This window comes from Glycine max, chromosome 11 (genome assembly GCF_000004515.6).
Source record: "Glycine max cultivar Williams 82 chromosome 11, Glycine_max_v4.0, whole genome shotgun sequence".
Classification (NCBI taxonomy): domain Eukaryota; kingdom Viridiplantae; phylum Streptophyta; class Magnoliopsida; order Fabales; family Fabaceae; genus Glycine; species Glycine max.
In genome coordinates this window covers 37083109-37108671 of record NC_038247.2, presented here as the reverse complement: position 1 = coordinate 37108671, position 25563 = coordinate 37083109, and the positions used below count along the sequence as shown (strand labels likewise).

The window sequence follows — 25563 nt, the reverse complement described above, 5'->3', positions numbered from 1 at the left end:
ATTGCGACAGAGAAAACTCAAGCATTGAACCGTATGCTGATTTGTTTTTAATTTGATTTTTTGGTTGAAATATTTTTTATTTCTAGCTACAAGATGTTCCTTTAATTTTGTATTTTTATTTTTAAGATGTTTTTGAGAAATTGGTGAAATATTTTTTTTTATTTTTCATTTTACAAAATCTTCAAAACAAAAATAATTAAACACTCACACAAACCAAAATTAAATCAAACATCATTTCAACATTTTTTTTTTTAATAATCAAAACTGTGGAGGGAAACTTCACAGTTGCAGGCGGATAGAGTGAGATGGATAAACTCCTTATCCAAGGGAATATTTTTCAGAAGAATTTTTTTTGAAGAGATTTTTCATAAGAATTGAGCTAGAGACCTCTAGGAATATCTTTATACACCCTTAAATCTTGTGGACTACTATACTTTTACTAGGTCAAATCTTTGAGTCATTTTAGCATTTTGTTTCCTTAAGAAAACAAAGTTATTGTAATAATAATAAAGGTTACCAACGTTTTTGTATAGTTTGGATATGCATCTATTAAGTATGTAGAATTGTTCCAAAAAAAGTTTGTAGAAAATTGAGAAAATGTGGGATGAGATAGTTGTACCATGTTGATAGTGAAGGATCAAGTAACTGCCTTCCCTTGGTCCGTATAAAACAGTTGATAGGTTTTAATAATAATAACAAAAATGCAGTGATATTCTGAATCATTACAATATAAAAAATTGTAGACTAGGCTGATTAAAAAATAAATAAATTTTTTACTAACGAAATAATTATTTTAAAAGTTAAGGTTAATATGTTGATTAAAAGAGTAATGTGTATTAATTATTATAAAATTTTTTGTATTTAAATTTGATTCTCGTGGTTAAAAAAAATATGTCGACTTTAATTAGCTTGAATGAAGATATTAGTATTGTGCTTAATTATATTTTTTCTTTAATCAGGACATTTTAAGATTTTATCTCCAAAATTATTTTTAACTAATTAAGTTCTTCTATTTTTAAAATATAGTATAGTCGGTCCATATTGATATTTTTTCTATTTAAAAATCTTAATTTTTTATTTTTTATTCAACATTTTTACAAATTGAATTTAGTAAACTGTCTTTTACTTCAAACTTAACTAAAATATCAAATTTCACTAAAAAAAAATTAAAAACTTCCATCTTAAAACCCTAATTTCACCTCTTATAAATTTATTATGTTTTTAGTCATTTTTTAAGACTTTTAAAATTATTTTATATCTCTGTTTCATTATAAACCTCCATATCTTTAGATAAAATAATAATAATAATGATATTTTTAAATAAAAAATTAACAAAAAGAATACTTAATTTTAAAAATAAGGAAACTATATATATATATATAACAAAATAAAAATAGGGAAGCTTAATTAACTCTGAAAAAATAAAATAAAAATAGAATCGTATACAATGTAAACTAAACAAACTACATGTGTAATTAATCAAAAGAAATTTGCACTTGTGTGTGACATAACCCATAAGTACCATAAAGAAATACACAGAATTCAGCAAAAAAAATATAAAAATAAAGAAATACACAGAATGTGACGAATACGTCTTATCCAGAGCTTCTTCAGTTCTACTTGCAAATAGATGCCAACCACCAAGAAAAGAACCAAGAGCTAAATGACAGATAAAAAAAAAAAATCTAATTAATATGGTCGAGTTTTTCTCATGATCTGTCAACAGCAACATGCCCTTGTTAAAATTACAGGGATTTTTCGACCTAAAAAAATTTATCCAGATTTGGACTTCCAACAATTAATAAATAATAATCCCAAAAATTTAGCTTCCAAAGGATCTTCCTGACAAACCGCAGGGTCCTGTTCTCTGGTGGCCCCTGGGTTGCAACCACAGCAACTAAAGATTATGCTTTAAATTAGAATCTAAAAGGAAAAAAAAATGTTTATATAAAGTGGATTTCAAAATGTCAAAAGATGACTTAGAAATGCCTCTTGGACAATAAATATATTCTCCATTATTGATTGATATATATATATATATATATATATATATTTAATTTATTTAAGATAAAGTACGATCTACTGGTGATGGTAGATCATTTGGGGCAAAATTTCAATGGTTGCAGCCCCCAAATTAATTTTTGAGTGGTTTGATTAATTAGGGGCGATGGGTTAATTAAGTTGCATTATTGGCAAGCACGGTGGCATGTTCTTAAAGTTGAAGTAAACTTGACGTGCTTTTCAATTAACAGTATCACCTTCCTTCTAGATGGTTGCTTTACAATTTAGCAGTGACACATTTCACAGAGTATCTTAAAAAATTCTCTTATATAAGTGTTAAAATTTTCTAGTCATCCATCTGAAGTCTGCGTGATGACTATATAAAAATTAATATTTGCAACTATTTTTTCTTTTATCAATTATTCTTTCCATCTAATCACGAAGAAAATAATAATTCAAGTTTGTTTTGTTTCTTCTTTTACGAAGAGAGGTTTACATCACATATTTAAAAATTATATATTTGATGATCATAATAAACTCAAAATCAAGGTTAGATTTACAATCACAAATATTTGAAGATAATGCACATAATAATGACCAGCCGTATGGTTGACTGGTTGGTTGAGTATAATTGGTCATTTCTTTAACAATTTAATTAGTATGTATTATTTCTTAATTTTTTATATATAATTATTATTTCTTAAATTTAATACTTATATTTATTAGAATTTTAACACGTTATATTATTAATTTATCAATATATACATTTTTAAAATATTGTATGCAAGCAAATTAGAGCCAATAGAAATAAAATTTGTTTAGATCATAAAAAATGGTAAGAAAAGCCGTTGGTCTTGATATTTAAGTGGATGGAATAGTATAAATATAAATAAATAAATTAGACACTTGGTGCACAATCATAGCTGCAATTAAAAGAAAAAATCTAGCACGTTGACGAGAGTGAGTGACCACTAATAACTAATTAGTTACTACCTACTTCGGTCATTTTTCATTTTTTTTTTGGTTCATTCTCCATCTTTATTTGGTTTCATTTTTTAAAATATGCAGCAATATTTTATTTTTTACACAAATATGGCCCAATATATTGTGATAAATCTTGCGTGGCAGTGTGGCACTACAACTACATAAAAGGGAGTTAATTAAATCTTCTTAGTTCTTAGATATTTTTTTTGGGTACAATTACATTTGTTTTGTTGAGAAAAGAGACTGGGCATATTTATTTAGATGTAAGAAGGAGGGCTCAGCAAGATTCGACCTATTCACTAACTTAACTTCAGGGTCGATTGACATTTTATAGCTCTGGAAAGAAATAATAATAAAAGCTCCTAATATATAAATATTTAAAATTATAAATATATATTACATAAAAAACACATAATTTTATTATATTTTTTATTTATCTTTTTTATTCATATACGTTTCACTATATTAACAAGATAACATAATTTTAATAAATCTTAAAACGATATATATTACAATTTTCATAATTTTAATAAATAATTTAATTTACACTTCCCAGAAAAATTATATTTAAAAGGTCACCGCTAAAAGAAGAAAAAAAAATCTATTCAGAATATATATATATATATATATATTAATTTTATACAATTTTTTTTTATAATTCATTCCTCCGCTTTCTTTTTCTTTCTATGTCTTTCTTTTTCATCACATCTGCTATTAGGTCTCACAATTTTTTTTTTCTCTTCTCGTATTTCTCTTACCATTCTAGATGGATCCAACTCTCAACAAATAATAAAGATTTCCTATTATTAGTATTGCTACCAATCTTGTATTGATAATTTATTCTTGTTTAATGAAAGCTATTATTAATAGGTAGTCAATAGATATGCTTGGTGCCGACTTAGGAATGTTCTCAATCCAGCGCATATCATGGTAAATTTTCTTACCTTATTAACACTATAACATCAAGTTAAAATATATTTCACCCAAACTCAAATATAAGCAAAATACTTACTTTTTGTGCCCGTTAAGGACTAAGATTTTTTTTCTAAAGTAGTCAAGGAATTAGTTAATTTTATTAATCACATTAAATTATTTTTTTGAAATGTTTTTCATTTATACCTAATATCGAAAAAATAAAAATAAAATTATTGAAAATATAATCTCAATTAATCGAAGATATTTTTGGAATGATATTTTTAAATAAGATCAGAGTAATTAAAATTACCTTTTTTTGTTGTTGCTTATGACAGTCTAGAAGAAATATATATATATATATATATATATATATATATATATATATATATATATATATATATAATATCAAATATAATTAGTAAGTTATATAATTAATTTATTCTTATCTCATAAATTAGAATACATATTTTTTTTATCAATTAGACATTTCTAATACTCAGCTTTCTTTCATTCAAAATTACATTTCACACACTATATTTCTTTAAGACTTTAACTAGCAAAACAAAAGTTAAGAGGTCTAACTAAATTGATTGAATAAGACGACATGAATTGTTGTAAATTCCTTTTGGCATTTGATTTTCATAGATAAAAAAATTAGAAAAAAATATTATTTTCAATCATTTCAAATTACATGTTATATTTTTAATCTGTATACCTAATCTTTTCAAAACATAACTTAAAGATTTAATTTGAACACTCAGAATTTTACAAAAATAAAAATTGAATACACGAAATAAATTTATAAAGATTAAAAGGACTAAAAAGTATAATTAAACTAATTTTAATTGTGTGTATATATATAAAAAAATTATATATTTAAAATTAGTAACAATATTTTGTGTGTGTAGAAAAGCTAAAGGCCTCAAAAGAAAAACTACAATTGAGTCTCATGGGTATAAATAATCTCATTGTATCTTTAAGTAACGAGTAAGAACACAATCCATAAAATTTAGCATGAACATGCAAATCTTAAACTATATGTAAATGAGCCAATAAGGATAAACAATATTTTTTTTATATGAATAAGGATAAACATTTTGCAACAACATTTGCATAAGCATGCGAGATTTAACCCTTTACAAGTCAAGTTTTGACTCCATTCTCAACTCAAACTAGCTAATACCTACTAACTAATACAATAATATATAAAGAGAGAATGGATCAACTTACAAGTCAAGTTTGGAGTTACTCTTCATCCTCATAATTAATTTTCTTGAAATCTAATGTGATTGTAATGAGTTATAAATTTTAATTATTAGATTTTAAAAAAAATTAATAGTTAAAATGAAAAGTAACTCTTTTACTATGATATTTAAAGTTACACAGTTTGTAACAACATTTGTCTTCCGATAAGTATGTGAGATTTTCACTTTGAGAAGTCAGATATTTTTGACTGAATTCATTCTAAATTCAAACTAATATCTTCTAAGGAGCGCAAGACCATGCAACCTAAACTATACAAATAAGCTAATAAGGGTATACAACCTACAACAACATTTGTCTGCCAATAATTATGTGAGATTTTAACTCTTGGCAAGTAAGATTTTGACTCAATCATCCTTAATCTAGACTAATATCTTCTAACAAACACAATAATATTTACATAATATCATAATTTATTTAATATAAAATTTACCTCCCGATTAGCACGGGAGATTTTAACCTGTAATAAGTCAGGTTTTGACTAAATTTATTTTTAATTTAAACTAATATCTTCGAACAAACACAATAATATTATATAATATCATAATTTATTTATGAAAAAAATTCCAACTAACTTTCGCTTGTTATTTTTAAAATTTTACAGTTTAATTCAATATTTTAGTTGATATAGGTTATAAAAATAATATTATTTTCACATAATTTATCTCATCTCGTTCTTTCCCTTCTTCTCTCTATAACTCTTTTTTTTTTGTCAGTCTCCAAAATATCTCAAGGTTGTAGATCAACTCACATTAAGATGAAATTTAGGTGAGATCGATACTTTATTTATTTCGTGAAGAATCGAAGGATTAATAATTAGCTACACATAGAAAATAATGTATCTTTGAATTATTTCATTGCTTGAAAATGCATAACAAAGAAAGGAAGAAATGCAATACACATGAGTCCCCCGCAAAAATTATATATGTTCCATCCAAATATGGACAAAGTAGAAAGGAAAAGAAGCTATTATTTGATACAAGATAAAAAAAAATACCGCTATTTATACTACCTATCATTCTTTGTTGAAATTATTTATGTCATTTTACACGATTGAAATATCCCCATAACAATTAGTGCAGAAATTCAATAGTAATATAGTATGAAAACAGTTTTATTCATTCATTTGATATCCTATCTTTTGTTCTTCTTTTCTTGCACTTTACTATTATTATATCAATCATATCCTTAAACATATCTTAACTTGGAACACCTAATTTTTTCTTTCTCAAATTTTGATTTATATCTCATGAATTATTTATATAACAGACGTCACACAGACCAATATGGTTGCCGGAAACAAATCCGGGTGGGAAAGGGTGTAGATGCTCCTAGTCCTAGGATGAAAATCTCAAACATTGTTATAACAGAAAGCCGTTTGAGGCAGTGACGTGTTACATCACATCACGTAAATATATATAGGTAATAATCTCGGAACAAGTTGGTCCTACCATTTCCTCACTCACACACTCATCATCATCATAACCCATTCCCCTTTCGCCACTTGAACCAAAACCTCTTCCACCTTTATCTTTTCCTTCACTCTTCGCTTCAATATTATGACGGAGGATCGGAACGTGCGGAAGACACGTGTGGTCGACCTGGTCCTCGACTGTGTCATCCCTTACATCGACGACCCCAAGGACCGCGACGCCGTCTCACAGGTCTGCCGACGCTGGTACGAACTCGACTCCCTCACTCGGAAGCACGTCACCATCGCGCTCTGCTACACCACCACGCCGGCGCGCCTCCGCCGCCGCTTCCCGCACCTTGAGTCGCTCAAGCTCAAGGGCAAGCCCCGAGCAGCAATGTTCAACTTGATACCCGAGGATTGGGGAGGCCACGTCACCCCATGGGTCAAGGAGATTTCTCAGTACTTCGATTGCCTCAAGAGTCTCCACTTCCGCCGTATGATTGTCAAAGATTCCGATCTTCGGAATCTCGCTCGTGACCGCGGCCACGTGCTTCACTCTCTCAAGCTTGACAAGTGCTCCGGTTTCACCACCGATGGTCTTTTCCATATCGGTCGCTTTTGCAAGTAACTAACTTTTTTTATTAATTGCCCTTAATTATTGCTATTCTTCAAATTACTATTTTTTTCCCTCTCAGAATTAATCATGCCCCCAATCCTATATCGCCTGCTCTAAAAATTAATTAAGGACCAAATTTAGTCATAAAAAATTGACTTTCTCAAGCTTTTTTTTTAATTTTTTATTTATTTATTTATGAGAATCGAAGATTATACAAGATATTTACAATAATAACTTATGAATCTTTGCTCAACCCTTGACTGACTTTCTCTAGCTAACTAAATTTTAAAATTTCTAAAGTTCGCTTACAAATTGTTCTGTTGTTACTAATTTTAATTTTACTGACGGTTTTTTTTATACAAAATTTATGTATTGTTGAAGTGATTTAATATAGTTTGAGTTGCTTTTCTTTGAATATGTGTAAATTGTGTATGTGTATCCTTATTCGTTGATGAGTTGGATTCTATGACCTAAGATTCGTGGACTGCTTGTTTCGAACCTGCTTTGTTGTTGTTACTTTTTAAATACTGTGAATTTGGCTGATGGTGGTTGTTTTAGTTACTTTTTTTTTTTTTTACTTTTAAGTTTTCATTGGTTTACTTGCAGCGCCAGGTGTTATTACCTGTTTTGCTTATCCTCCCTGCCCTTGTTGCTATGTTTCCGTTCCAATTGTTTGGCAGAAAGTTTTTGTTATATGGCATTCAGCAATAAGTTGTGCTGTGTCACCTTATCTGTTACTTTTGACTCTTGAGGAATCAGAAATTAATCAGGAACGTACACCCCCATTATTTTGGTGTATTTTTTTATACTTAAGAATTGAGAACAAATGTAAACAGATTTGCAATAATTCACACTTTGATCAACAAACTGGATAAACTCCTTCATCATTATTTCGGTGTATGAGTAGAAGAAAATGAGAGATAAAATGAAAAAAAAATTAAAGAATGACAGAGAAAGTAATAAATGTAATAAATGATGTGATGAAAAAAGGATAAAAATATTAAAAAAATATAGAAGTAAAATGAGAGGACAGAGAAAGTAGAGAGATATGTTAATAACGACTCTATTAATTATTGGTGTATACGGTTGCAGATGTGGCTGTTTTAATTTCGTTTTAGTCCCAACGTCCAGCAATGCTTTTCTATTTTCTCTTGCAGTTTTCCAAACGATTAAATGATTTGAATTCCATACTTCTGAAGCTTCACTTAGAGAATTTTCTAGGGATTAATCATTCATGGAGTAAGTCTAAAGAATATGAAGTTCCTATGTATATTGACTCATGTGGTGATGAGTCTCCGTTACTTGTAGGATGAAGTATTTGATCAGTTTGTGCTCTACATGTTTGTGAGGAACATATAGAAGTCATTGTGCTCTTCCTTCTTCTCTAAGTATAACCATTCTTATACTTGCTTCATTTAAGGGAAAAAGAATCTTATAACTTATATTTTTCATCGCATTTTTTAATAAAATTTACATGATATGATGATACAATGGACATGTTTTTTTGTAGGGAAAAAATTCTAGACATATTAGAATTTTCAAGTACATTGATCTGAAACTTTGTTTCTTGGAAGCTAGAATTTATGCCTGCAGTTAATTAAATTATTGTGGCTCTGACAGAATTTTTATTTTTGGCAGGAGTTTAAGAGTCTTGTTTTTGGAGGAAAGCTCAATTGTTGAGAAGGACGGAGAATGGTTACACGAGCTTGCTTTGAATAATACAGTTCTTGAGACTCTCAATTTTTACTTGACAGATATTGCTGTTGTGAAGATTCAGGACCTTGAACTTTTAGCTAAAAATTGCCCCAACTTAGTGTCTGTGAAACTTACTGACAGTGAAATACTGGATCTTGTGAACTTCTTTAAGCATGCCTCTGCACTGGAAGAGTTTTGTGGAGGCACCTACAATGAAGAACCAGAAAAATACTCTGCTATATCATTACCAGCAAAGTTATGTCGATTGGGTTTAACATATATTGGAAAGAATGAGTTGCCCATAGTGTTCATGTTTGCAGCCGTACTAAAAAAATTGGATCTCCTCTATGCAATGCTAGACACGGAGGATCATTGCATGTTAATCCAAAAGTGTCCAAATCTGGAAGTCCTTGAGGTAAGTTCCAGAACTTTGCTTATCAAGATTTTCATATTTACCTGTCAACCTCTCTATTCTATATATGCATTTCAATTATGCACCAGTATTATATTACACACACACACACACATATATATATATATAAGGCTTTGATAATATACTCCCATTTGTTTTATAAAGGAAGTATGTTAACTAATTATGATCTTGAATTTGTTAAAATTCTCCCGTTAAAAAAATCAAGTGGGAGGGATATTTTATTAACACTCATTTGTCAACAAGTGGAATGAATACTAAATTACTAATATACTCCCACTTGTTTTTTAAAATAGCTACAATAGAACTTATATATATACTCTTTTGAAATGGATATGGATATGGATACTTTAAATGACTAAAACCGCATTTGAAATGTTTATTGCTAACTGATACCTTGACAGACAAGGAATGTAATTGGAGACAGAGGGTTAGAGGTTCTTGGTCGTTGTTGTAAGAGGCTAAAAAGGCTTAGGATTGAAAGGGGTGATGATGATCAAGGAATGGAGGATGAAGAAGGTACTGTGTCCCATAGAGGGCTAATCGCCTTGTCACAGGGCTGTTCAGAGCTTGAATACATGGCTGTTTATGTGTCGGATATTACAAATGCATCTCTGGAACATATCGGAACTCACTTGAAGAACCTCTGCGATTTTCGCCTTGTGTTGCTTGACCACGAAGAGAAAATAACTGATTTGCCACTTGACAATGGGGTGAGGGCTCTACTGAGGGGCTGTAACAAGCTGAGGAGATTTGCTCTATATCTCAGGCGTGGCGGGTTGACCGATGTAGGTCTTGGTTACATTGGACAGTACAGTCCAAATGTGAGATGGATGCTGCTTGGTTATGTGGGGGAGTCTGATGCAGGGCTTTTGGAATTCTCTAAAGGGTGTCCTAGTCTTCAGAAACTAGAAATGAGAGGGTGTTCATTTTTCAGTGAACGTGCACTTGCTGTGGCTGCAACACAATTGACTTCTCTTAGGTACTTGTGGGTGCAAGGGTATGGTGTATCTCCATCTGGACGTGATCTTTTGGCAATGGCTCGCCCCTTTTGGAACATTGAGTTAATTCCTTCTAGAAAGGTGGCTATGAATACCAATTCAGATGAGACGGTAGTTGTTGAGCATCCTGCTCATATTCTTGCATATTATTCTCTTGCAGGGCAGAGATCAGATTTTCCAGATACTGTTGTGCCTTTGGACACTGCCACATGCGTTGACACCTAGAGGCCAGAGCTGTGTATATACCATTTTTCTTCTCCCCTTTCATATGTTGTTTCTATGTTTCTCTGCTCTATTTCTAGTTCATTTTAGACAAATTAGTCTTGTAATAAGCAAGTGTTTTCATTTGTAATTCTGAAACACTACTTCCCCTAACGCAATTGGCTCCCTTCAAAACTCAACATTCTCAATTTTGTAAATAAAAAGCAAGAGTTGCCCCCCCCCCCGCGCGCCTAGATCTACATTGTTTAGACCTAGATTGGCTACAGTAACCTTAGCCCAATATCAAATAGGAAAAAAAACACAAAAACTAAAAGCTAAACATTTAACATTTATTTAGTATGAACTAAAAAGAAAATTGTTAGTGGAAACTTCAAAACAAAATTATTTCTCTCTCCCAAAACTAGTTAATTACAATTGTCTTTTTGGCTGGTGTTACATTAAGATATCATAAAAATATCTGCTATCATTCAGCTAGCATGAGTGTCATCTAATCACCAAATGCTATTGACACATATTTGCCATTTTTATCAAGGGTACTTTGGCCATTTTGTCAATATTCATTGTATTCTTATCCAAAGTGAGACGTCAAATATAAAAAATGGAATGAAATGATAATTTTATTAAGATACCGTTTTTGGTAAAATGTATATGATGATACTCTGACGTCTGGACTGGGGTTCACGAAAATGCATGCGGTGCAACAGTCATTATGGGTTCATTTGTTTAGGTTTTTTTAAATAATTTTTTATTAAGAAAATTATATACGTTTCTTAAATAGTTTTTTAACTAAAAATATATGCAAGTGTTCTTTTTTGAAAAATCCCAAGTTACCCCATATTAATATTCAATTTCTCCTAGTTGTAATACCAAAAAAAAAAAAAAAAAAACTCCTAGTTGACGTTTCTCCCCGCGAGGCCATATATCCATCGTTGAGATTTGAAACTCATATTTAGATTGAAATTATATTGTAAAGCAAGCAAGGAAGAACATGCGTCATGCTTGAGTCACTCAAAATTCCAGAATCGATAGTTATGCCCTCTTTTATCTGGCCAATCCTCTAATCTCATAAAAATTAACATAAAAACAAATTAGTTTTATTTTTTTAATATCTTAATTTGTAAAAGGAAATGTAGGAAGCGAGTGGCTTTATCTTAATAAGAAATCAGGCAAGAATATAACAAAATGTAAGAAAGAACACTAATGTTTTTTAAACACTATTAAAGATTAAACAATTGATTTCACATGCTTTTAAAACATTTTTCTTTCAATTGAATAGTATAATAAACTTCTTGATATAGAGAATCTTCAAAGAGGATGAAAAGGTATTTATTCTCTAATTCATGTTGGTTTAAATGACTAAGAGTCCCCCCGGTAATACCCTTATCACCCCCTACATATAGCATCTCATCCAAATATCATGAGTGAACCTGCAATTGAAGAATATATACTCTGCTATATAACCTGTGCGGATCCTTAATCTAGTTATATAAAAAAACATTTTGTGAGAGATGAAAAAATACCACGATGTAGGTCTAATGGCGTTGTTGCGCACCCAGAATATCTGCTATCACATAGCTAGCATGAGTGTCATCTCATCAATTGACATTTGCAATTGACACATATTTACCATTTTGTCAAGGGTACTTCCATCATTAAACAATGTTCCTTTTATTCTTATCCAAAGTGAGACGTCAAAAAAAGCATTTAAATTTATTGTTTCACTTCTGTGTCTCACTTTGTGTCCCACCAATTAAATGTTGACACATCATTTAAAAATGTCATGTGTATTTTTTCTTCCATTCTTAAAATACCCTGACAAATCCCTACCTAGCCCCTAACCCTTCCAAACAGATTGAAATTGAAATTGTACAAATAACAAGTTGTGTCTCAACTGTGAAACAAAATGTACATAGAAACCGAGTAAAACAACATAGCTCCCATGCATTCACATAAATTCCCCTTTGTGCTTTCTGTTTTGTAAAAGAGACAAATTCTCACACAATATATTGAACAACTGTACACATCAAAATTTGACAACACCCCAACTAGACATAACTCCAAATATATGAGAAGAAATGTACCTTCAATTTTTCTTTAACGTAGATACTCTGGACTGGAGTTCACGAAAACTGCATAAGGTGCAGTTAATCAATCTCATTCACCCATTTTTATTGAGATAATCTTTACATTTTACTATATAAGAAAATACTTTTCACTATTGATTTCTGATTGTTTATGTTTTTTTAAGATAACATCAATATTCAATTTCTCCTAGTTGCGCTGCCAAAAAACAAAATAAAACCCCATATAGATTGAATTTCATTTGACGAACTTATTTGATGTTTTTCGCCTATCCATGTTTATAAAACATGCATTTTTTTCCTCCAAAATTGAGTACCTATCTCAGATTGTACACTCACTTAAGTTAAAAAAATTCATTGATCTAGGCATTTCTAGTTGTGCCCCCCAAAATTCTTTTCCTGACTTAACTGTTCTCAATTATTGAAGTACGTTAAGGGTTAATAAACTTAATATTAATATAGTGGTTAATGAGAAAGCTCGTTGAGGTGACTGGTGGATATATGGAATGGTAGTTGATCCACTGTGGTCCAACACCTAATTGTGGTTATCATCTTATGATTTCAACTTTTTGTATTGTTTTTATTTTTTTATATAAAACAAATGTTTTCATCGAAATCATATTTATTTTTAAATGCAAACTATCAAAATCCACATTAAGGGAATAATGTCAGTGTTATTTTGATTCGTGACATCATTTTTCTAAGTGAAATTAATTATGTGAAACGATGGGATCTTTACCACATTTTAATTATATCTCATTCTAGATTCGGTTATTAAGTGATTATATATGCCAATGGGATCTTTACCACAAATTTTATATCTTGTACAATATCAAAATAAAATTTCAACCAACATTGAATGCATATCTATGTAGGCCAACATTATAGTAAAGTATGATCATGTGTGGGCGTTTTCTTTTTGCATTCATTTTTTTTTCTTTTATATCCAACATTTTTTAAATATTTTAAAATTAATAAACATACGGATTGATAATCTATATGATTTATACGAATGGTTAATCCGTATAACCTAAATTTAAAAAAAAAATTTAAAAATATTTTTAATGTTTTTAAAATAAGTTTAGTTATAGTTTTTTTTTATAATATTTATGTAAATATTATTACTTTAAGTAGATTTATGTTTTGACCTTATTATAATTAATTTTGATATAATAATGTGTTTTTTTACATATATAAATTTTAAATAAAACTCATAGGTTTAATAAAAATTTATATATGTAAAAAATTATTTATTAGATTAAAATTAATTATCACAAAATTTATTATGTAAACTTACATATATATTAAATTTACATTAGAAATTCTAGTGTTGTATATAGCAACATTAATTGTTTTATAACATAATTGACTTATTAGTTCGGTTAGTTAGAGCGTCGTGCTAATAATGTGAAAGTCACAGTAATCCTGCATGAATCATTAATTTTAAATTAATTTAAAAAATATATTTTTAAATGAACTCATACGAATTCACGATCTGGATGAGCCTTTCAAAAGGGTATTTATGGAATTTTCTTCTCACTCTTGGGTGTAAAAGAAAAATAGGAAGAAAATCCCTCATGTGTGAAAAGGATCCATGGATATGTGGGCCAAACCAAAGTGTGAAGGAGCAATCCTTTTGCATGTTGGTAGCCAAGCATGGCAAATGCATCGTTGCTGACTTGCTATAAAGTTTAGTCCAATAAAGTTGCCAAGTAAAGATTTGTCCTAAATCTTTTGATAGTTTTTTTTTGTTTTGGTCTTGACGTAACTTTTTGAGAGGTTAAAAGAAGGGTAAAGAGGCAACTTGTACGGTTTATCTTTCTCTAGATACGATCTAACTTAAAATAAAATGTGGCCTGAAGCTGAGCTTCTCTAGATATACTCGGCCATATATAATTCTAAAGTTGAAGGCTGCGTCATTTACAAAAGAAAAGTTAGCTAAGACAATCACATATTCACATTCGTTGCATTAGTTGTAAAATGTACAATTGGTTAAAGACATGAGCACGAGCAATGAAAAGTTCTCCTTAGTATAATTGAAAGACATTATACACACATAAAGAAGTACGATTACAACTGCAAAATAAGTAACAGAATAATTATATTTGGACATCCAACATTTTCAAACATCTAATCAATATCCTATCATTTCTTTTTATCTCTCTTTTTCTATTACACTATATCACTTATAATATCTATTTTTTTCTCTCTCTCACTATGTGTCACTTGACAATTTAGGTGTTCTAGTATTATTTTTCTAAATAAAAATATAATCCATATTGAAACATTGTGATTCTTAAAAGATTTGGCTCAGTCACATTAGTCCAAGACATGCAAATCACCGTTTTCATACCTTCAAAGATGAAAATGTTGATAATTAATGTTAGAAAGGATTAAATTGAATGAACTTTTTTTTTTATCTTTTTTAAAGATAAAAAGTGGTAGTTTTCAAATTTTTAAGAGACTAATATGCCTAATTTCAAATCTCTAACAGAACAAAATGGTGTTTTATTACAGAGTTCACATTGTAGCTTCAAGAAAAACAAAGGGACATCATTGCTCGACATATTTTGAGATAGTGACAATCCATGTAATCCCACCCCACACCCACCCCTCCTTTTTGAAGTAATTAAGCTTTTATATATTTATCAACACAAAAATCTTTCCACACCATAAAAACTGAAAAATTGCCAAACACCTTGTACTATTAATTTCTAAAATGACCATGCACACACAAAAACTCTATTGGGATGCATTTCTATTATAAACTCGCAAAGAGAAATATGCTTCACAAGGTTCAGTGAAATATATATTATTATTACCAGACCAAGGAGCAGAAGTATTCAAGAATGTAAAAAAGGAGATATAACACTGGCTTGATAATTGAACGAAAAAAGAAGAGAAAAATATCTATAAATTTGTATCACTTTTCCTAACATTTTAACAAAAAATTAACCATTACTGATAAAAAAAAATGCTAAGTATCTGAAGTTGGCTGCTGCCTTTATTTCTATTAAATAGTTTCAGAGAAAACAAAATCCGCATAATGCATGCGGCTATAACATGTTATTGGGTTCACAAGTAAAATAAAGAATCAAAATAAAGCATGATTGTTCCATAGACCAGCAAAAGAAGTAACAATGCTGACGCAACAGTATTGCCACCACAAAAAGGTGGATTGGCGGAAGCAAAAAAATATCAAAGAAAAGGAAGAACCGGATTGGCTGAAAAATCGAAAATAACAAAAGATGGCTATGATAGTGTGAGCCACATTGGCATTCCTACGTGAATCTGTCTATTTTCTGAGCCAATGAGCATGGGATTCTAGTTGAGTGGAATGCAAACTCAGATTCTACTATCAAACCTGGTCAACTTGGCCATATTGCTCTCAGAAAGCATATGATTAATGATGGTGGAAAGTGTCTAAAGACAAAAAAGCTTACTATATCATCAGAATCTACCCAAAATTTCAATTCAAGTGCTCAAGTGAGTCAGCTACATCAGCAAGCAAAATATATACTGTCACAAACTATATTACTATTACAAGCTATATTTATTTTTTATTTTTATCAACAAATGTTGATGGTTAATATCATTAATTTTTGTTAACCGAGAAGATCAAACCCGTGATCTTTTCTCCTTCTTTTTTCCCTTAATCATTCAAGTCTCCTTGTATCTCTCTAGGAATGGTTATGTAAGGTATATATATCAAATAGTTAAATTGTTTATAAGGGAATAGTTAAGGAAGCTGCATAAATGAGAGATATAAGATTAATTGAATGATTAAAAAAAAGAAAAAAAAATCGCAAATTCGATCGACTCTCTGTGCTAAGAATGCTAACCATTCACATTTTACTGCGGATAAAAAAGAAAGGAGTGTGCGTAAATAGGTTTTTGCAACAGTTATGACTATCTAATAAGTCAATTATTTTGACTCGGGGTTACTTTTTTTTTAATATATATTTTGGGAATTAGAATCCCGAAGTTAGAGTTGAAAACCATCACCAGCTTTTAGATTCGCCTAATACATTGGTACCATTATGTGCTTTAATTTATAGCTTATTGGACAAGAATGAAAGGCTTCCAATTGAAAGTAAATTATTATATCACACGTGTGATCTAATGGAGTTCAATGATTACTGAACATCGTCTCGTTGCCCGAGACTTATTATACCTGAATGGTGCATCCTGTGATGATGCAGATTGAGTCTATACAAAGAAATAGACATGTTAAGTAACTGTCTGATTAGGAGATAAAACACAGGAAAACTTGGAAAAGGGTTCATTCCAAAACAGTTGAAGGAATGAAACATTATTTATGTTCGTAACATAAAACAAGTACCCTTGGTGTATGTTTTTCATAACATGATCAAAGTGGGCATTACAGTGCATGAATACCAAAAATAGCTTCCTTGTTGAAGTCTCTAGAAGCTGTCCTGAAACCCGTATTTTTAAGCTTGGCATAAGTCTCATGAAAAGCACATTCATAGAAATCCTGCCCTTGCAACTTGAGGGTCTTGGAAGAGATGCCAGATGAATTAGGTGACACGAACATATCATAATTTGACCCGCCATTGTTGTGGTGATTAATCCGCCATTCAAGTTGTACTTTTGGCATGCTAGTTAGCTTCTGTTGCTCAGAAGTCATGTGAGACTCATCATTGAATAAAAGAGGCTTCTCTTGATCTGATGTAAGATTAACAATGGTGATATCATGGATACTAGGCCTCCTTTTATTGTCTTTCCCTCCAGAAAGCTTTTGCCTTATATAATACTTTTGAGCATGACTTGCCACTTGGGTGGGAGTTTTTGTCACAACAAAATTGCGAGAGATATTTCTCCAATCCCCCTTACCATACTTTAAAAGTCCCATAAGAAAACGTCTGAAATTCAATACCCAAAAATCCATGTCAAGCACAGGAACCCAAAAAAACATAGGAGATTGGAACTGCATAATTGAGCTAACTTAAGATTATGTTTAACTTGTCAACAGTTTTGGAATTCATGCAGTTTAAAATTTATTTTACAATTCGATTTCACCTTCCAAATTGGAATGTAGCCAGCCAAGTTAGATTGACAAAGCAATATATCATAGTAGCTAGATAAGAAAACAAACCAGTTCTAGTTGTTTGTACAAGTTGAGTTGCTTGTCTCATATAATCATGATTCATTATCCTATATCAGTAAATAGTTATTGCACTAAGTGTAAAAAGTTTTTATTCTGTCATCCAATTACAAATTCACACTTACTATATATGATAAGTTTCTTAACTTTTACAATAATTATCTTAAAAATTATACTTATCGTGATTTGTGTTCGATTAATAGTGTAAAAAAATTTACATTAGAGGTGCATTGAAATTAAAAGTCCTGCTATATATTCATTTACTCCCCCCAAACCAATGTAAAACATAAACAAAACAAAAAAAGACAAAGGAAGATGATGCAACTCACCTATGTTCCTCTTCTGTCCAAGGAACCCCTTTCTTCCTCTCCTGATCAGAACTCCTGAGAGTTGCAGGCTTCTTTCTGCATGCATCATAACATTGGTTGTCAACCATCTCCAATGTTAAAGAAGAGGTAGGATATCCAGGAACTGGAATCCTCCCTGCTTCTATTTCACAAACATCTTCTTCCAATTCTCTGTATTGTTTGATCACATCATAGACAGTTTTTCCAGGGAGCATGGCTGCAACCCTCAGCCATCTGTCTGGGGTATCCTTATCATATATGGCAAGGGCACTTTCAAATTTCTTATTCTCTTCTCTTGTCCATTCTGTGAATTGGCCTTCTTGAGAAAACCAACTTGAATTTGACATAAAACAAGTTGGATATGAAGTCTCGAATTCCATACTTTACAACAAAAAATCCCCTTACACTAAAGAAATGGAAATGAGAAACTAGAAAGAAATGTCAAGGGAGTCTAGTTAAGTTGGTTAAGAAGGATGCACGAGTTATTGTAAACCTCCTGTCATTCTTCCATTCCCACGGATAAAAAAAAAAAGAAAAGAAATGCACAACAACAAAGAACTTACGAAACTTTGGTCCAAGGGGCATAGAATTCAGAATCCTGCAAGTGTAGTCAAGAAACTACTTTCAGTGAGAGCACAAACTAAAGAATCTGAAAAATCAAAGTCGAACTTTCTACCCTTTAGAATCGAGGAGAATCTTGGAAAAAATCACGACGTACCCAGAAGTGAGACCTTAATAATATTGATAGCAGAGATAAATATTAAAATCCAACAGCGAGTTGATGCAGAAAGTGAACAGTGATGTCCCAAATGAGAAAAGAGAGATTCTTTACAATCAGGTAGGAAAAGCAAGAAGGTGTTTCCTTTTGTTATTTCTTCCTGGCGAAGCAACTGTGGAAGCAAATGCAGAAGACACTAGCAAAGTGAAAAACTGGAACTAAGAGAGAATAGAAATAGGGGGTTAGTGAATTTCAAAGGATTAGAATTGGATCTGTTGGTAACTCTGGTTTTGTTGTGTGTTCAAAAGAGAGGAGAAGCATGAATTGATGTGAGAGACAAATGGCTTGAGATGAATGTAAATCACTTGCTAGCAGTTAGAACTGGTCACAAAATTCAGTCCTGTTTTATAAGCATTTAATTTAATTAATTATTACTTTTTTTTTTAATGAAAACAGAAAAAAGAAAACACTTATAATGAAGGAGGAGTTACTACAGAATTATGTTTATGGTATTGGTATTTGTCCATAATTTTTCAAACTTTAGTTAGAGCAACTTAACTGTTGAGTGTTGATATTCAATTGGAGGATACTTATAATTGTATTCCCGAACTTTTATTTAGTGAAAAACTAGAAAACAAGTTAGTTGTTTGTTTTCGCATGTGTGATTTAATTAATCCCTTAAGTATATTAATTGAGGTTTAATTATTAGCTTTGTGTATGAAAATAAATTTATTAAAAATAAAATCCATTTCCTTAATCTATTTCAAAAAGAACTAGTCTCTACCTTTCTAACTATTAATACAAAAATAAATAAGAGATCAAATGGTTTAAATGCATATATTTAAATAATTTCCAAATTGATATTTTTTATACCAAAGACATAGCATTGTAAATTGTAAGTGGGGAAAGTGTGATGAAAGTGTAAATAAAGTAATAAAATTATCAGTTTTCAGAGTAAGGAAAATACAGGTACGCAGAATGAAGTTTTTCATTTTGATCAAGACAATGATAAAGAAAAAATACACAAGAAAAAAAAAACGAAGGTAACATTACAATCTTTGAATCTTGAAGTAATATTGGGATTTTCATGTAGAATTGAAAGCTGAAACACCAAACTTTAGACCACTCAATCTCAATTTACATTAATTTGAAGGAAAATGTTTTGTAAAAAGCTATCTAATTGACAAGAAAATAATTAAATCATATAAAATAATAAATATCCTATACATTGTATAAATGAGTACTTTTAAATAAAAATAAAATATTCTGAAAATATATAAATTTATTAAAAAATAATTTAATTAAAAAAATTATTTTATTAATAATAAAAAATAATTTCCAAAAACAGGTATTTGATTTTTCAAATTTGGTAAATCTTAAAAATTGGTTTAACTGATGAAAGATTATTTTTCTAGCGACTTACAAATATTTTTTTTATCATGCTATAGACACAAAATATCTATCCTTGGTGAAGTCTTTCTCTTTAACTATTTTTTTATCCATATTATTTAAATATGAGATTTTGTTTAAGATGTTTGAATATAATTTTATTCAAACCAATGTAATATTAACAATACAATTTGTACAATAAATTTCTATTGAAATTTATGATATAACAATGGGTCGATTTAAAGATATATTTTAAAATTTACATTAAAATCATTTTACTAAAGCAAGCCAAACAAAAGTTGGGTCTTTGAAAATGTCAAACTTCCTTTGCACAATCAACGTGTTTGAAACTTAATAAAGGTTATTTACTAAAGGAAACCTCTTAAATAATTCGCGCTTGTAGCTCAGTGGATAGAGCGTCTGTTTCCTAAGCAGAAGGTCGTAGGTTCGACCCCTACCTGGCGCGCTTTTTTTGTTATGTTTGAAACTTGAAATCATGCTAACATAAACTTCTTTTTTAAGGATCTAACATTATAAAGTTGAAATTCCTATGGTGCTGCAAATTTGATATTTTTCCCGAAATCACTTTAGTTGTCATTTGTCACAAATAATTTGGTGTCGATTAGAATTCATGACATCACCTTTTGTTTAGTGTAGTATGCACTCGTATTGTTTCTCTCAAATTTAGTTCTTCAAGAAAAAAAGTAAATATAATTTGTAAGAACTAAAAATAAAAATGAATTGTGAAAAAATAAAAAAAAATAAATTATAAGAATTAAAAAAATATTTAATCTTATTTTTGATTGAAATAGATTGATAGATGTCAATTTTTAATTGAGTCGGTTGATCTTTCCTCTAAAAGACTTCTAACGCTATAGCAAAGCTTTTGGAACATGGTTGTCCATTTATCTCTCTTTCTCTCTCTATGTATAGTCTATCTATCTATTTATATTTGTATCCATCTATCAATAATAATAATAATAAATATACTAATATTTTAGGGTTTTTTTTACAGGTGTCACTTCTTCAATCTTTGACTATACAGTCAGCTCTTTTTTAATGGCACAAGAGTTAATTTGATGTTGTTTTTAGTAGGATCATATGCCATTCAATAAAAGTGGAGATGATCAGAGTGAAGAAACAAACCAATAGTGCGGTCGGTACAAGTTTCAAATTTATTTTTCCTTACTTTTTCCCTAAATTTCTCAACACATATACTGCTGAAATAAAACCATTATTTTTTTTTAAAAAAAAAAGGTCTAACGCCTGTTAAATTAAGTAAAAATAATATTGGGAGAATGTAGAGATTTATTTAATGATTTGATTTTCCTTACATTTAAAATAAGTGTTTTATTTTGATATTCAGTCCGTGTAAGGATTTTTTTTACAGTTAATAAATTAAAAATAACTCATATATAAATGTTTGTCGAGGCAGTATATGCAATTTCTTCATCTTCAATCGAAAAAGGTAATGTCATGATTGTTCATACTTAGAGATAAGACAATAGATGTGTTAATGTCTTTGTCAATTTTGCTTGTGATATGGAGTTGGAGTTCATGATTTTTTTAGTTTCGTATAATAAAAAAATCTTCATTTACCAATAAAGATCAATCAAATTTGATGTAAGCACTTACTAAAATTATTAAAATAAGAAATTTATAAATATATGAAAAAGAGAGAGTGTGAGCGAGAAAGGGACATAAATGTACTCACCAACTAAAAGGCAGAAAGAATTCCAGAAGACGAACACACAAAAAGAACCAATCACATTTTTATCTGTCAAACAAATGCATTTAAGAAAACAAGACAAGTTAAACCCATGTGCCTTTTGTGGGATGAAAGGAATCTCAACTTGTCACAATTACGAATGACAGATTCAAGGTTAACACCATCAGCACTGAAGTAAAGGCAAGGAGAACATGAACATGTTATTCTAAAGAACAAGAAACTGATCCTCTATCATCAGTTGAAATTTTAGTATATAAAATCAACAATATGATTGAAAAATAAACCAGGCAAAAGTAAGCTAGTAAATTACCAATTCTCGGATGGTTGAGAGATGGAAGACTGTAGAATCAGTTGCCCTAATTTCCAGCCCTTACCACATTTTTCTCAATATGCCCTTTCCTTTTCCCCAAATTTTGTGAATCTTTTGGCCTATGCTAAGGATATACCAGTACTCTACAGAGAAAAATACATAACAAATTAACATTTTGTAACAGGCTTAGCTAAGAGCATATAGTATTATTCTTTCAAAATGAATGAAAACAAATATATAAACTAGAACAAGACATGAACATAAAACTGATTGAAATTTCATACAGAACAAATTATGATAGCAGCAATTTGGCATCCACGCTTGTCAAATTCGTACAAATAAAACAGATTTTAACATTAAAGAGCACAAATTTTAACCGTAGATAGCTAAAAAGCAATGATAAAATATGCCTGTATTAATTCATAAAAATATGCCATCTTATTTTCAATGTGGAATGAAACTCGCAACTCTAATGTCTACGCATAGGCATTAAATTAGTCTTATTCCTGCAAGTATGCTTGCTCTGAAGAAAATCCTGAGTTCCTGGACATGGGATGTCCAGTTGAAGGTCTGCTAATCTGGCAATTAAATTGAATCTCTCTCTAATGCAAAATGTCACTTTTGCATTTGTTGGAATATGCAACAAACAGGTGGATTCATTGTTGCATTTGATCCCCTTGATGGCTTCAGCATTGTGGACACAAATTTCACAGTAGGCACCATCTTTGGTGTGTAGCCTGGAAATAAGTTGGCTGTGGTCACTGGAAGAGATCATGTTGCTGCAGCCATGGGGGTTATGGGTCCTAGAACAACAAATGTGCTTGCTCTGAAAGACTTCCCTGGCACCCATGAATTTCTTCTGATTGATGAAGATCACATAAGATCTATTAGAATCTAGGAAGCAAGTAGTCACACATTACCCCCTATGCTTATTTAAAATGGAACTTGTCAATGACTTTCCAGACCACTCAACATAAAAATAGTAAAGGAAGATTTTTTAGTGTATCAATAAATACTTACATCTTTCTTTGTCATCCAATAGTTGATCAATTACTATGCTAGAGAAAAGTACACATTGAGATACACTGGATGAATGGTGCCAGATGTTAACCAGATCCTTTTCTTCATACATAACATTTTAATACGGTCTTGTTTTTTATATATTAACGAGACATGTAGTTTGAAGTTCACTATCAACCTATGTTAGGATAATAATATTATATGCTTTCAAAGTGTCATGTGTGCCAGATTATTGTAAAAGAAAAAGATATCTTCACCAACGTGACATCACCATCAGCCAAAGCCAAGCTGAGATTGTTGTTTGAGGTTAGCTCCTTTGAGGTTCTTGATTGAAAAAGCTGAAGGTTACAACAGTGATGTTCATCAGTCTGTGCTAGATAAAGTCATCACTAACATTGATGAGATAACTCAAGTTGCTTATGGATCCAAGAATGAGATCATCCGGTTAAGAAACCCTGTATGATAAATCTAGGCTCAAGGGTGGTGTAGCTCTTGGAGCAGCTGCTTAATCTATTAGACCTGGAATTCAATGCCAATTTTATCTGCTTTTAGAAAAAGATATGTGCTATCGTCAGTCAAGTACTTGCAATTTAGTCATATATTTCATGTTTATCACTATAACAAAACAAAGTTAATTTCATGTTGGTATGACCGATTAGATCTGGACAAAAAAAAAAACTAAATGAAAAACTACTGTCTTTAATATAAAACAACATGGCCATAATATTTAAAGGGTCTATAAATGTTGGTATGACTAAAACAAAAACAAAAAAACTCAATAGTACATATAAGCATAAATGCAAAATGATAAAATCATCTTTCCAAATTATAACATAATATTACCTAATATTTTATAAATAACAACTAATATATACAATCTTAAGTTGGAGGTCTACGAACAAAGACCTTTCTTCCATCTTATGGAAAACTAGAAATGGTGATTTTCAGGAAAAGCAATTTGGATAAGGAAAAAGCGGTGGATGAAAAATCCTTCAGGATGTGGTCCTGCCTCTCAGCTAAGTTGTTTGATTTCAGTTACACTTCCTCTATTTGGACGACCAATCTGGGAGAGTGCTTCATGAGCTTTTAAGTTTGAAGGTTGTCAAGGAAAACAGAATCATGCAGGGATATTTAACTTAGACATGGGGTTGGTACTGCTACTCTGATGGAATTATGCAGATCATATATTTCAATTATAGGTCCAGAAGTGTGTGTACAAAACCATACAACATGCTTCACTTGTAATGCTTGTTCTTATAAATCCATTTTGGTAGGCTATTTTGATGAAGGATGGGGTAGCTACAGGTTTATCCACATGTAGGGGAACTGGAAAATGGCTTTATCAGGACAACTTGTGTTACGATGTAAGCTTTGAAAGTCAGCATTCCTTGTGCTGCACTTTTTGTTGATAAAATTTGTTTACCTATGATTTGCTTATGCATCCAAATCTCTTCAGAGATTTCAAAGGCATTTTTGACATAATGGAGAATGTAAGATCATCAGGTATGTGATTCCAAAGCTTTTCACTCGCCACACCCACAGATATCTTTTCCATCTCCGCTTGCAATGAAAACCTGCACTTATTTTAAAAATATATATCACTCTCAAGCATGTAAACATCACCTATCACCAAAGAAAAAAATACACATCAATCTTCACAGTAGCCAAAACAACATAAATAAACCTTGGAAAGAAAAGAGAGAACAGGTGGTAAATTCCAACTATGCATGAACACATAGTAATGAAGCAACCATATTTTATTAGGCTTTTAGAGAATTTAAGTTTGCACCTATTATGGTTTCCCAGAGACCCAAATTTGAAGTACAACACAAATAAGAATCACATCTCATTCATATGCAAGAAGCACTGCAACCTTTGGTTCTTTGCATATCTTATCAATCAACAATATGCCATATATTCAGAGGACATTACATAGTTGACATATACTAAGAATAAGTTAAGGTGCTGGTAACTATCTTATACTTCTCCCAACCTTTCATCAAATAGATGACATATATTCAGAGGACATTAAATCATTGTGATACAAGATCTCATTACAATATACTCATAAGTATAGCCAGTTCTCTACTCTCTTCAGTTCCAACTCAGCCACCATGGAAAGTATAGAGCAAAGAGAAGTGGTTGATTATTATACTAATATATCCTACTGCACACATATATCCCTCGTAAACCAACTATTTTGCTCCCTCATCTTAAGATGGAGCTATAGTGTTCCGATGATGACACAAGTTTAATTTTATCAATTAATTCAACCCAAGCCCCCTAGTTTATGATTTTGTGTA

General features: G+C 30.7%; 2 protein-coding genes and 1 non-coding gene across 6 annotated transcripts; 2 read left to right on the top strand and 1 right to left on the bottom strand.

Annotated features, from left to right (window-relative positions):
* The first annotated feature begins 6722 nt into the window (after positions 1–6722).
* Positions 6723–10544, top strand: COI1 (coronatine-insensitive 1). Its single transcript, NM_001251661.1, is given in 3 exon segments — positions 6723–7201; positions 8832–9303; positions 9723–10544. Coding segments are annotated over 3 exon segments (1773 nt in total).
* A 6155-nt stretch (positions 10545–16699) lies between these two features.
* Positions 16700–19205, bottom strand: LOC100788982 (transcription factor DIVARICATA). 4 transcript variants are annotated; one of them, XM_014764233.3, is made up of 5 exons: positions 18927–19205; positions 18771–18825; positions 18658–18692; positions 18077–18500; positions 16700–17505 (listed from the first exon to the last, which is right to left on the bottom strand). In XM_014764233.3, the coding sequence occupies exons 4-5, from the start codon at positions 18472–18474 to the stop codon at positions 17004–17006; spliced, it is 900 nt and encodes a 299-aa protein (XP_014619719.1). In that variant the 5' UTR covers positions 18475–18500; positions 18658–18692; positions 18771–18825; positions 18927–19205; the 3' UTR covers positions 16700–17003. The 4 variants fall into 4 exon arrangements, with proteins under 4 accessions (XP_014619719.1, XP_014619721.1, XP_006591377.1 ...); XM_014764235.3 differs by having other exon boundaries at positions 18077–18427; XM_006591314.4 differs by having other exon boundaries at positions 18813–19205.
* A 1389-nt stretch (positions 19206–20594) lies between these two features.
* On the top strand, positions 20595–20667 carry TRNAR-CCU (transfer RNA arginine (anticodon CCU)). Its single transcript has one exon. It is a non-coding gene; the product is annotated as a tRNA-Arg (tRNA).
* The last annotated feature ends 4896 nt before the right edge of the window (positions 20668–25563 follow it).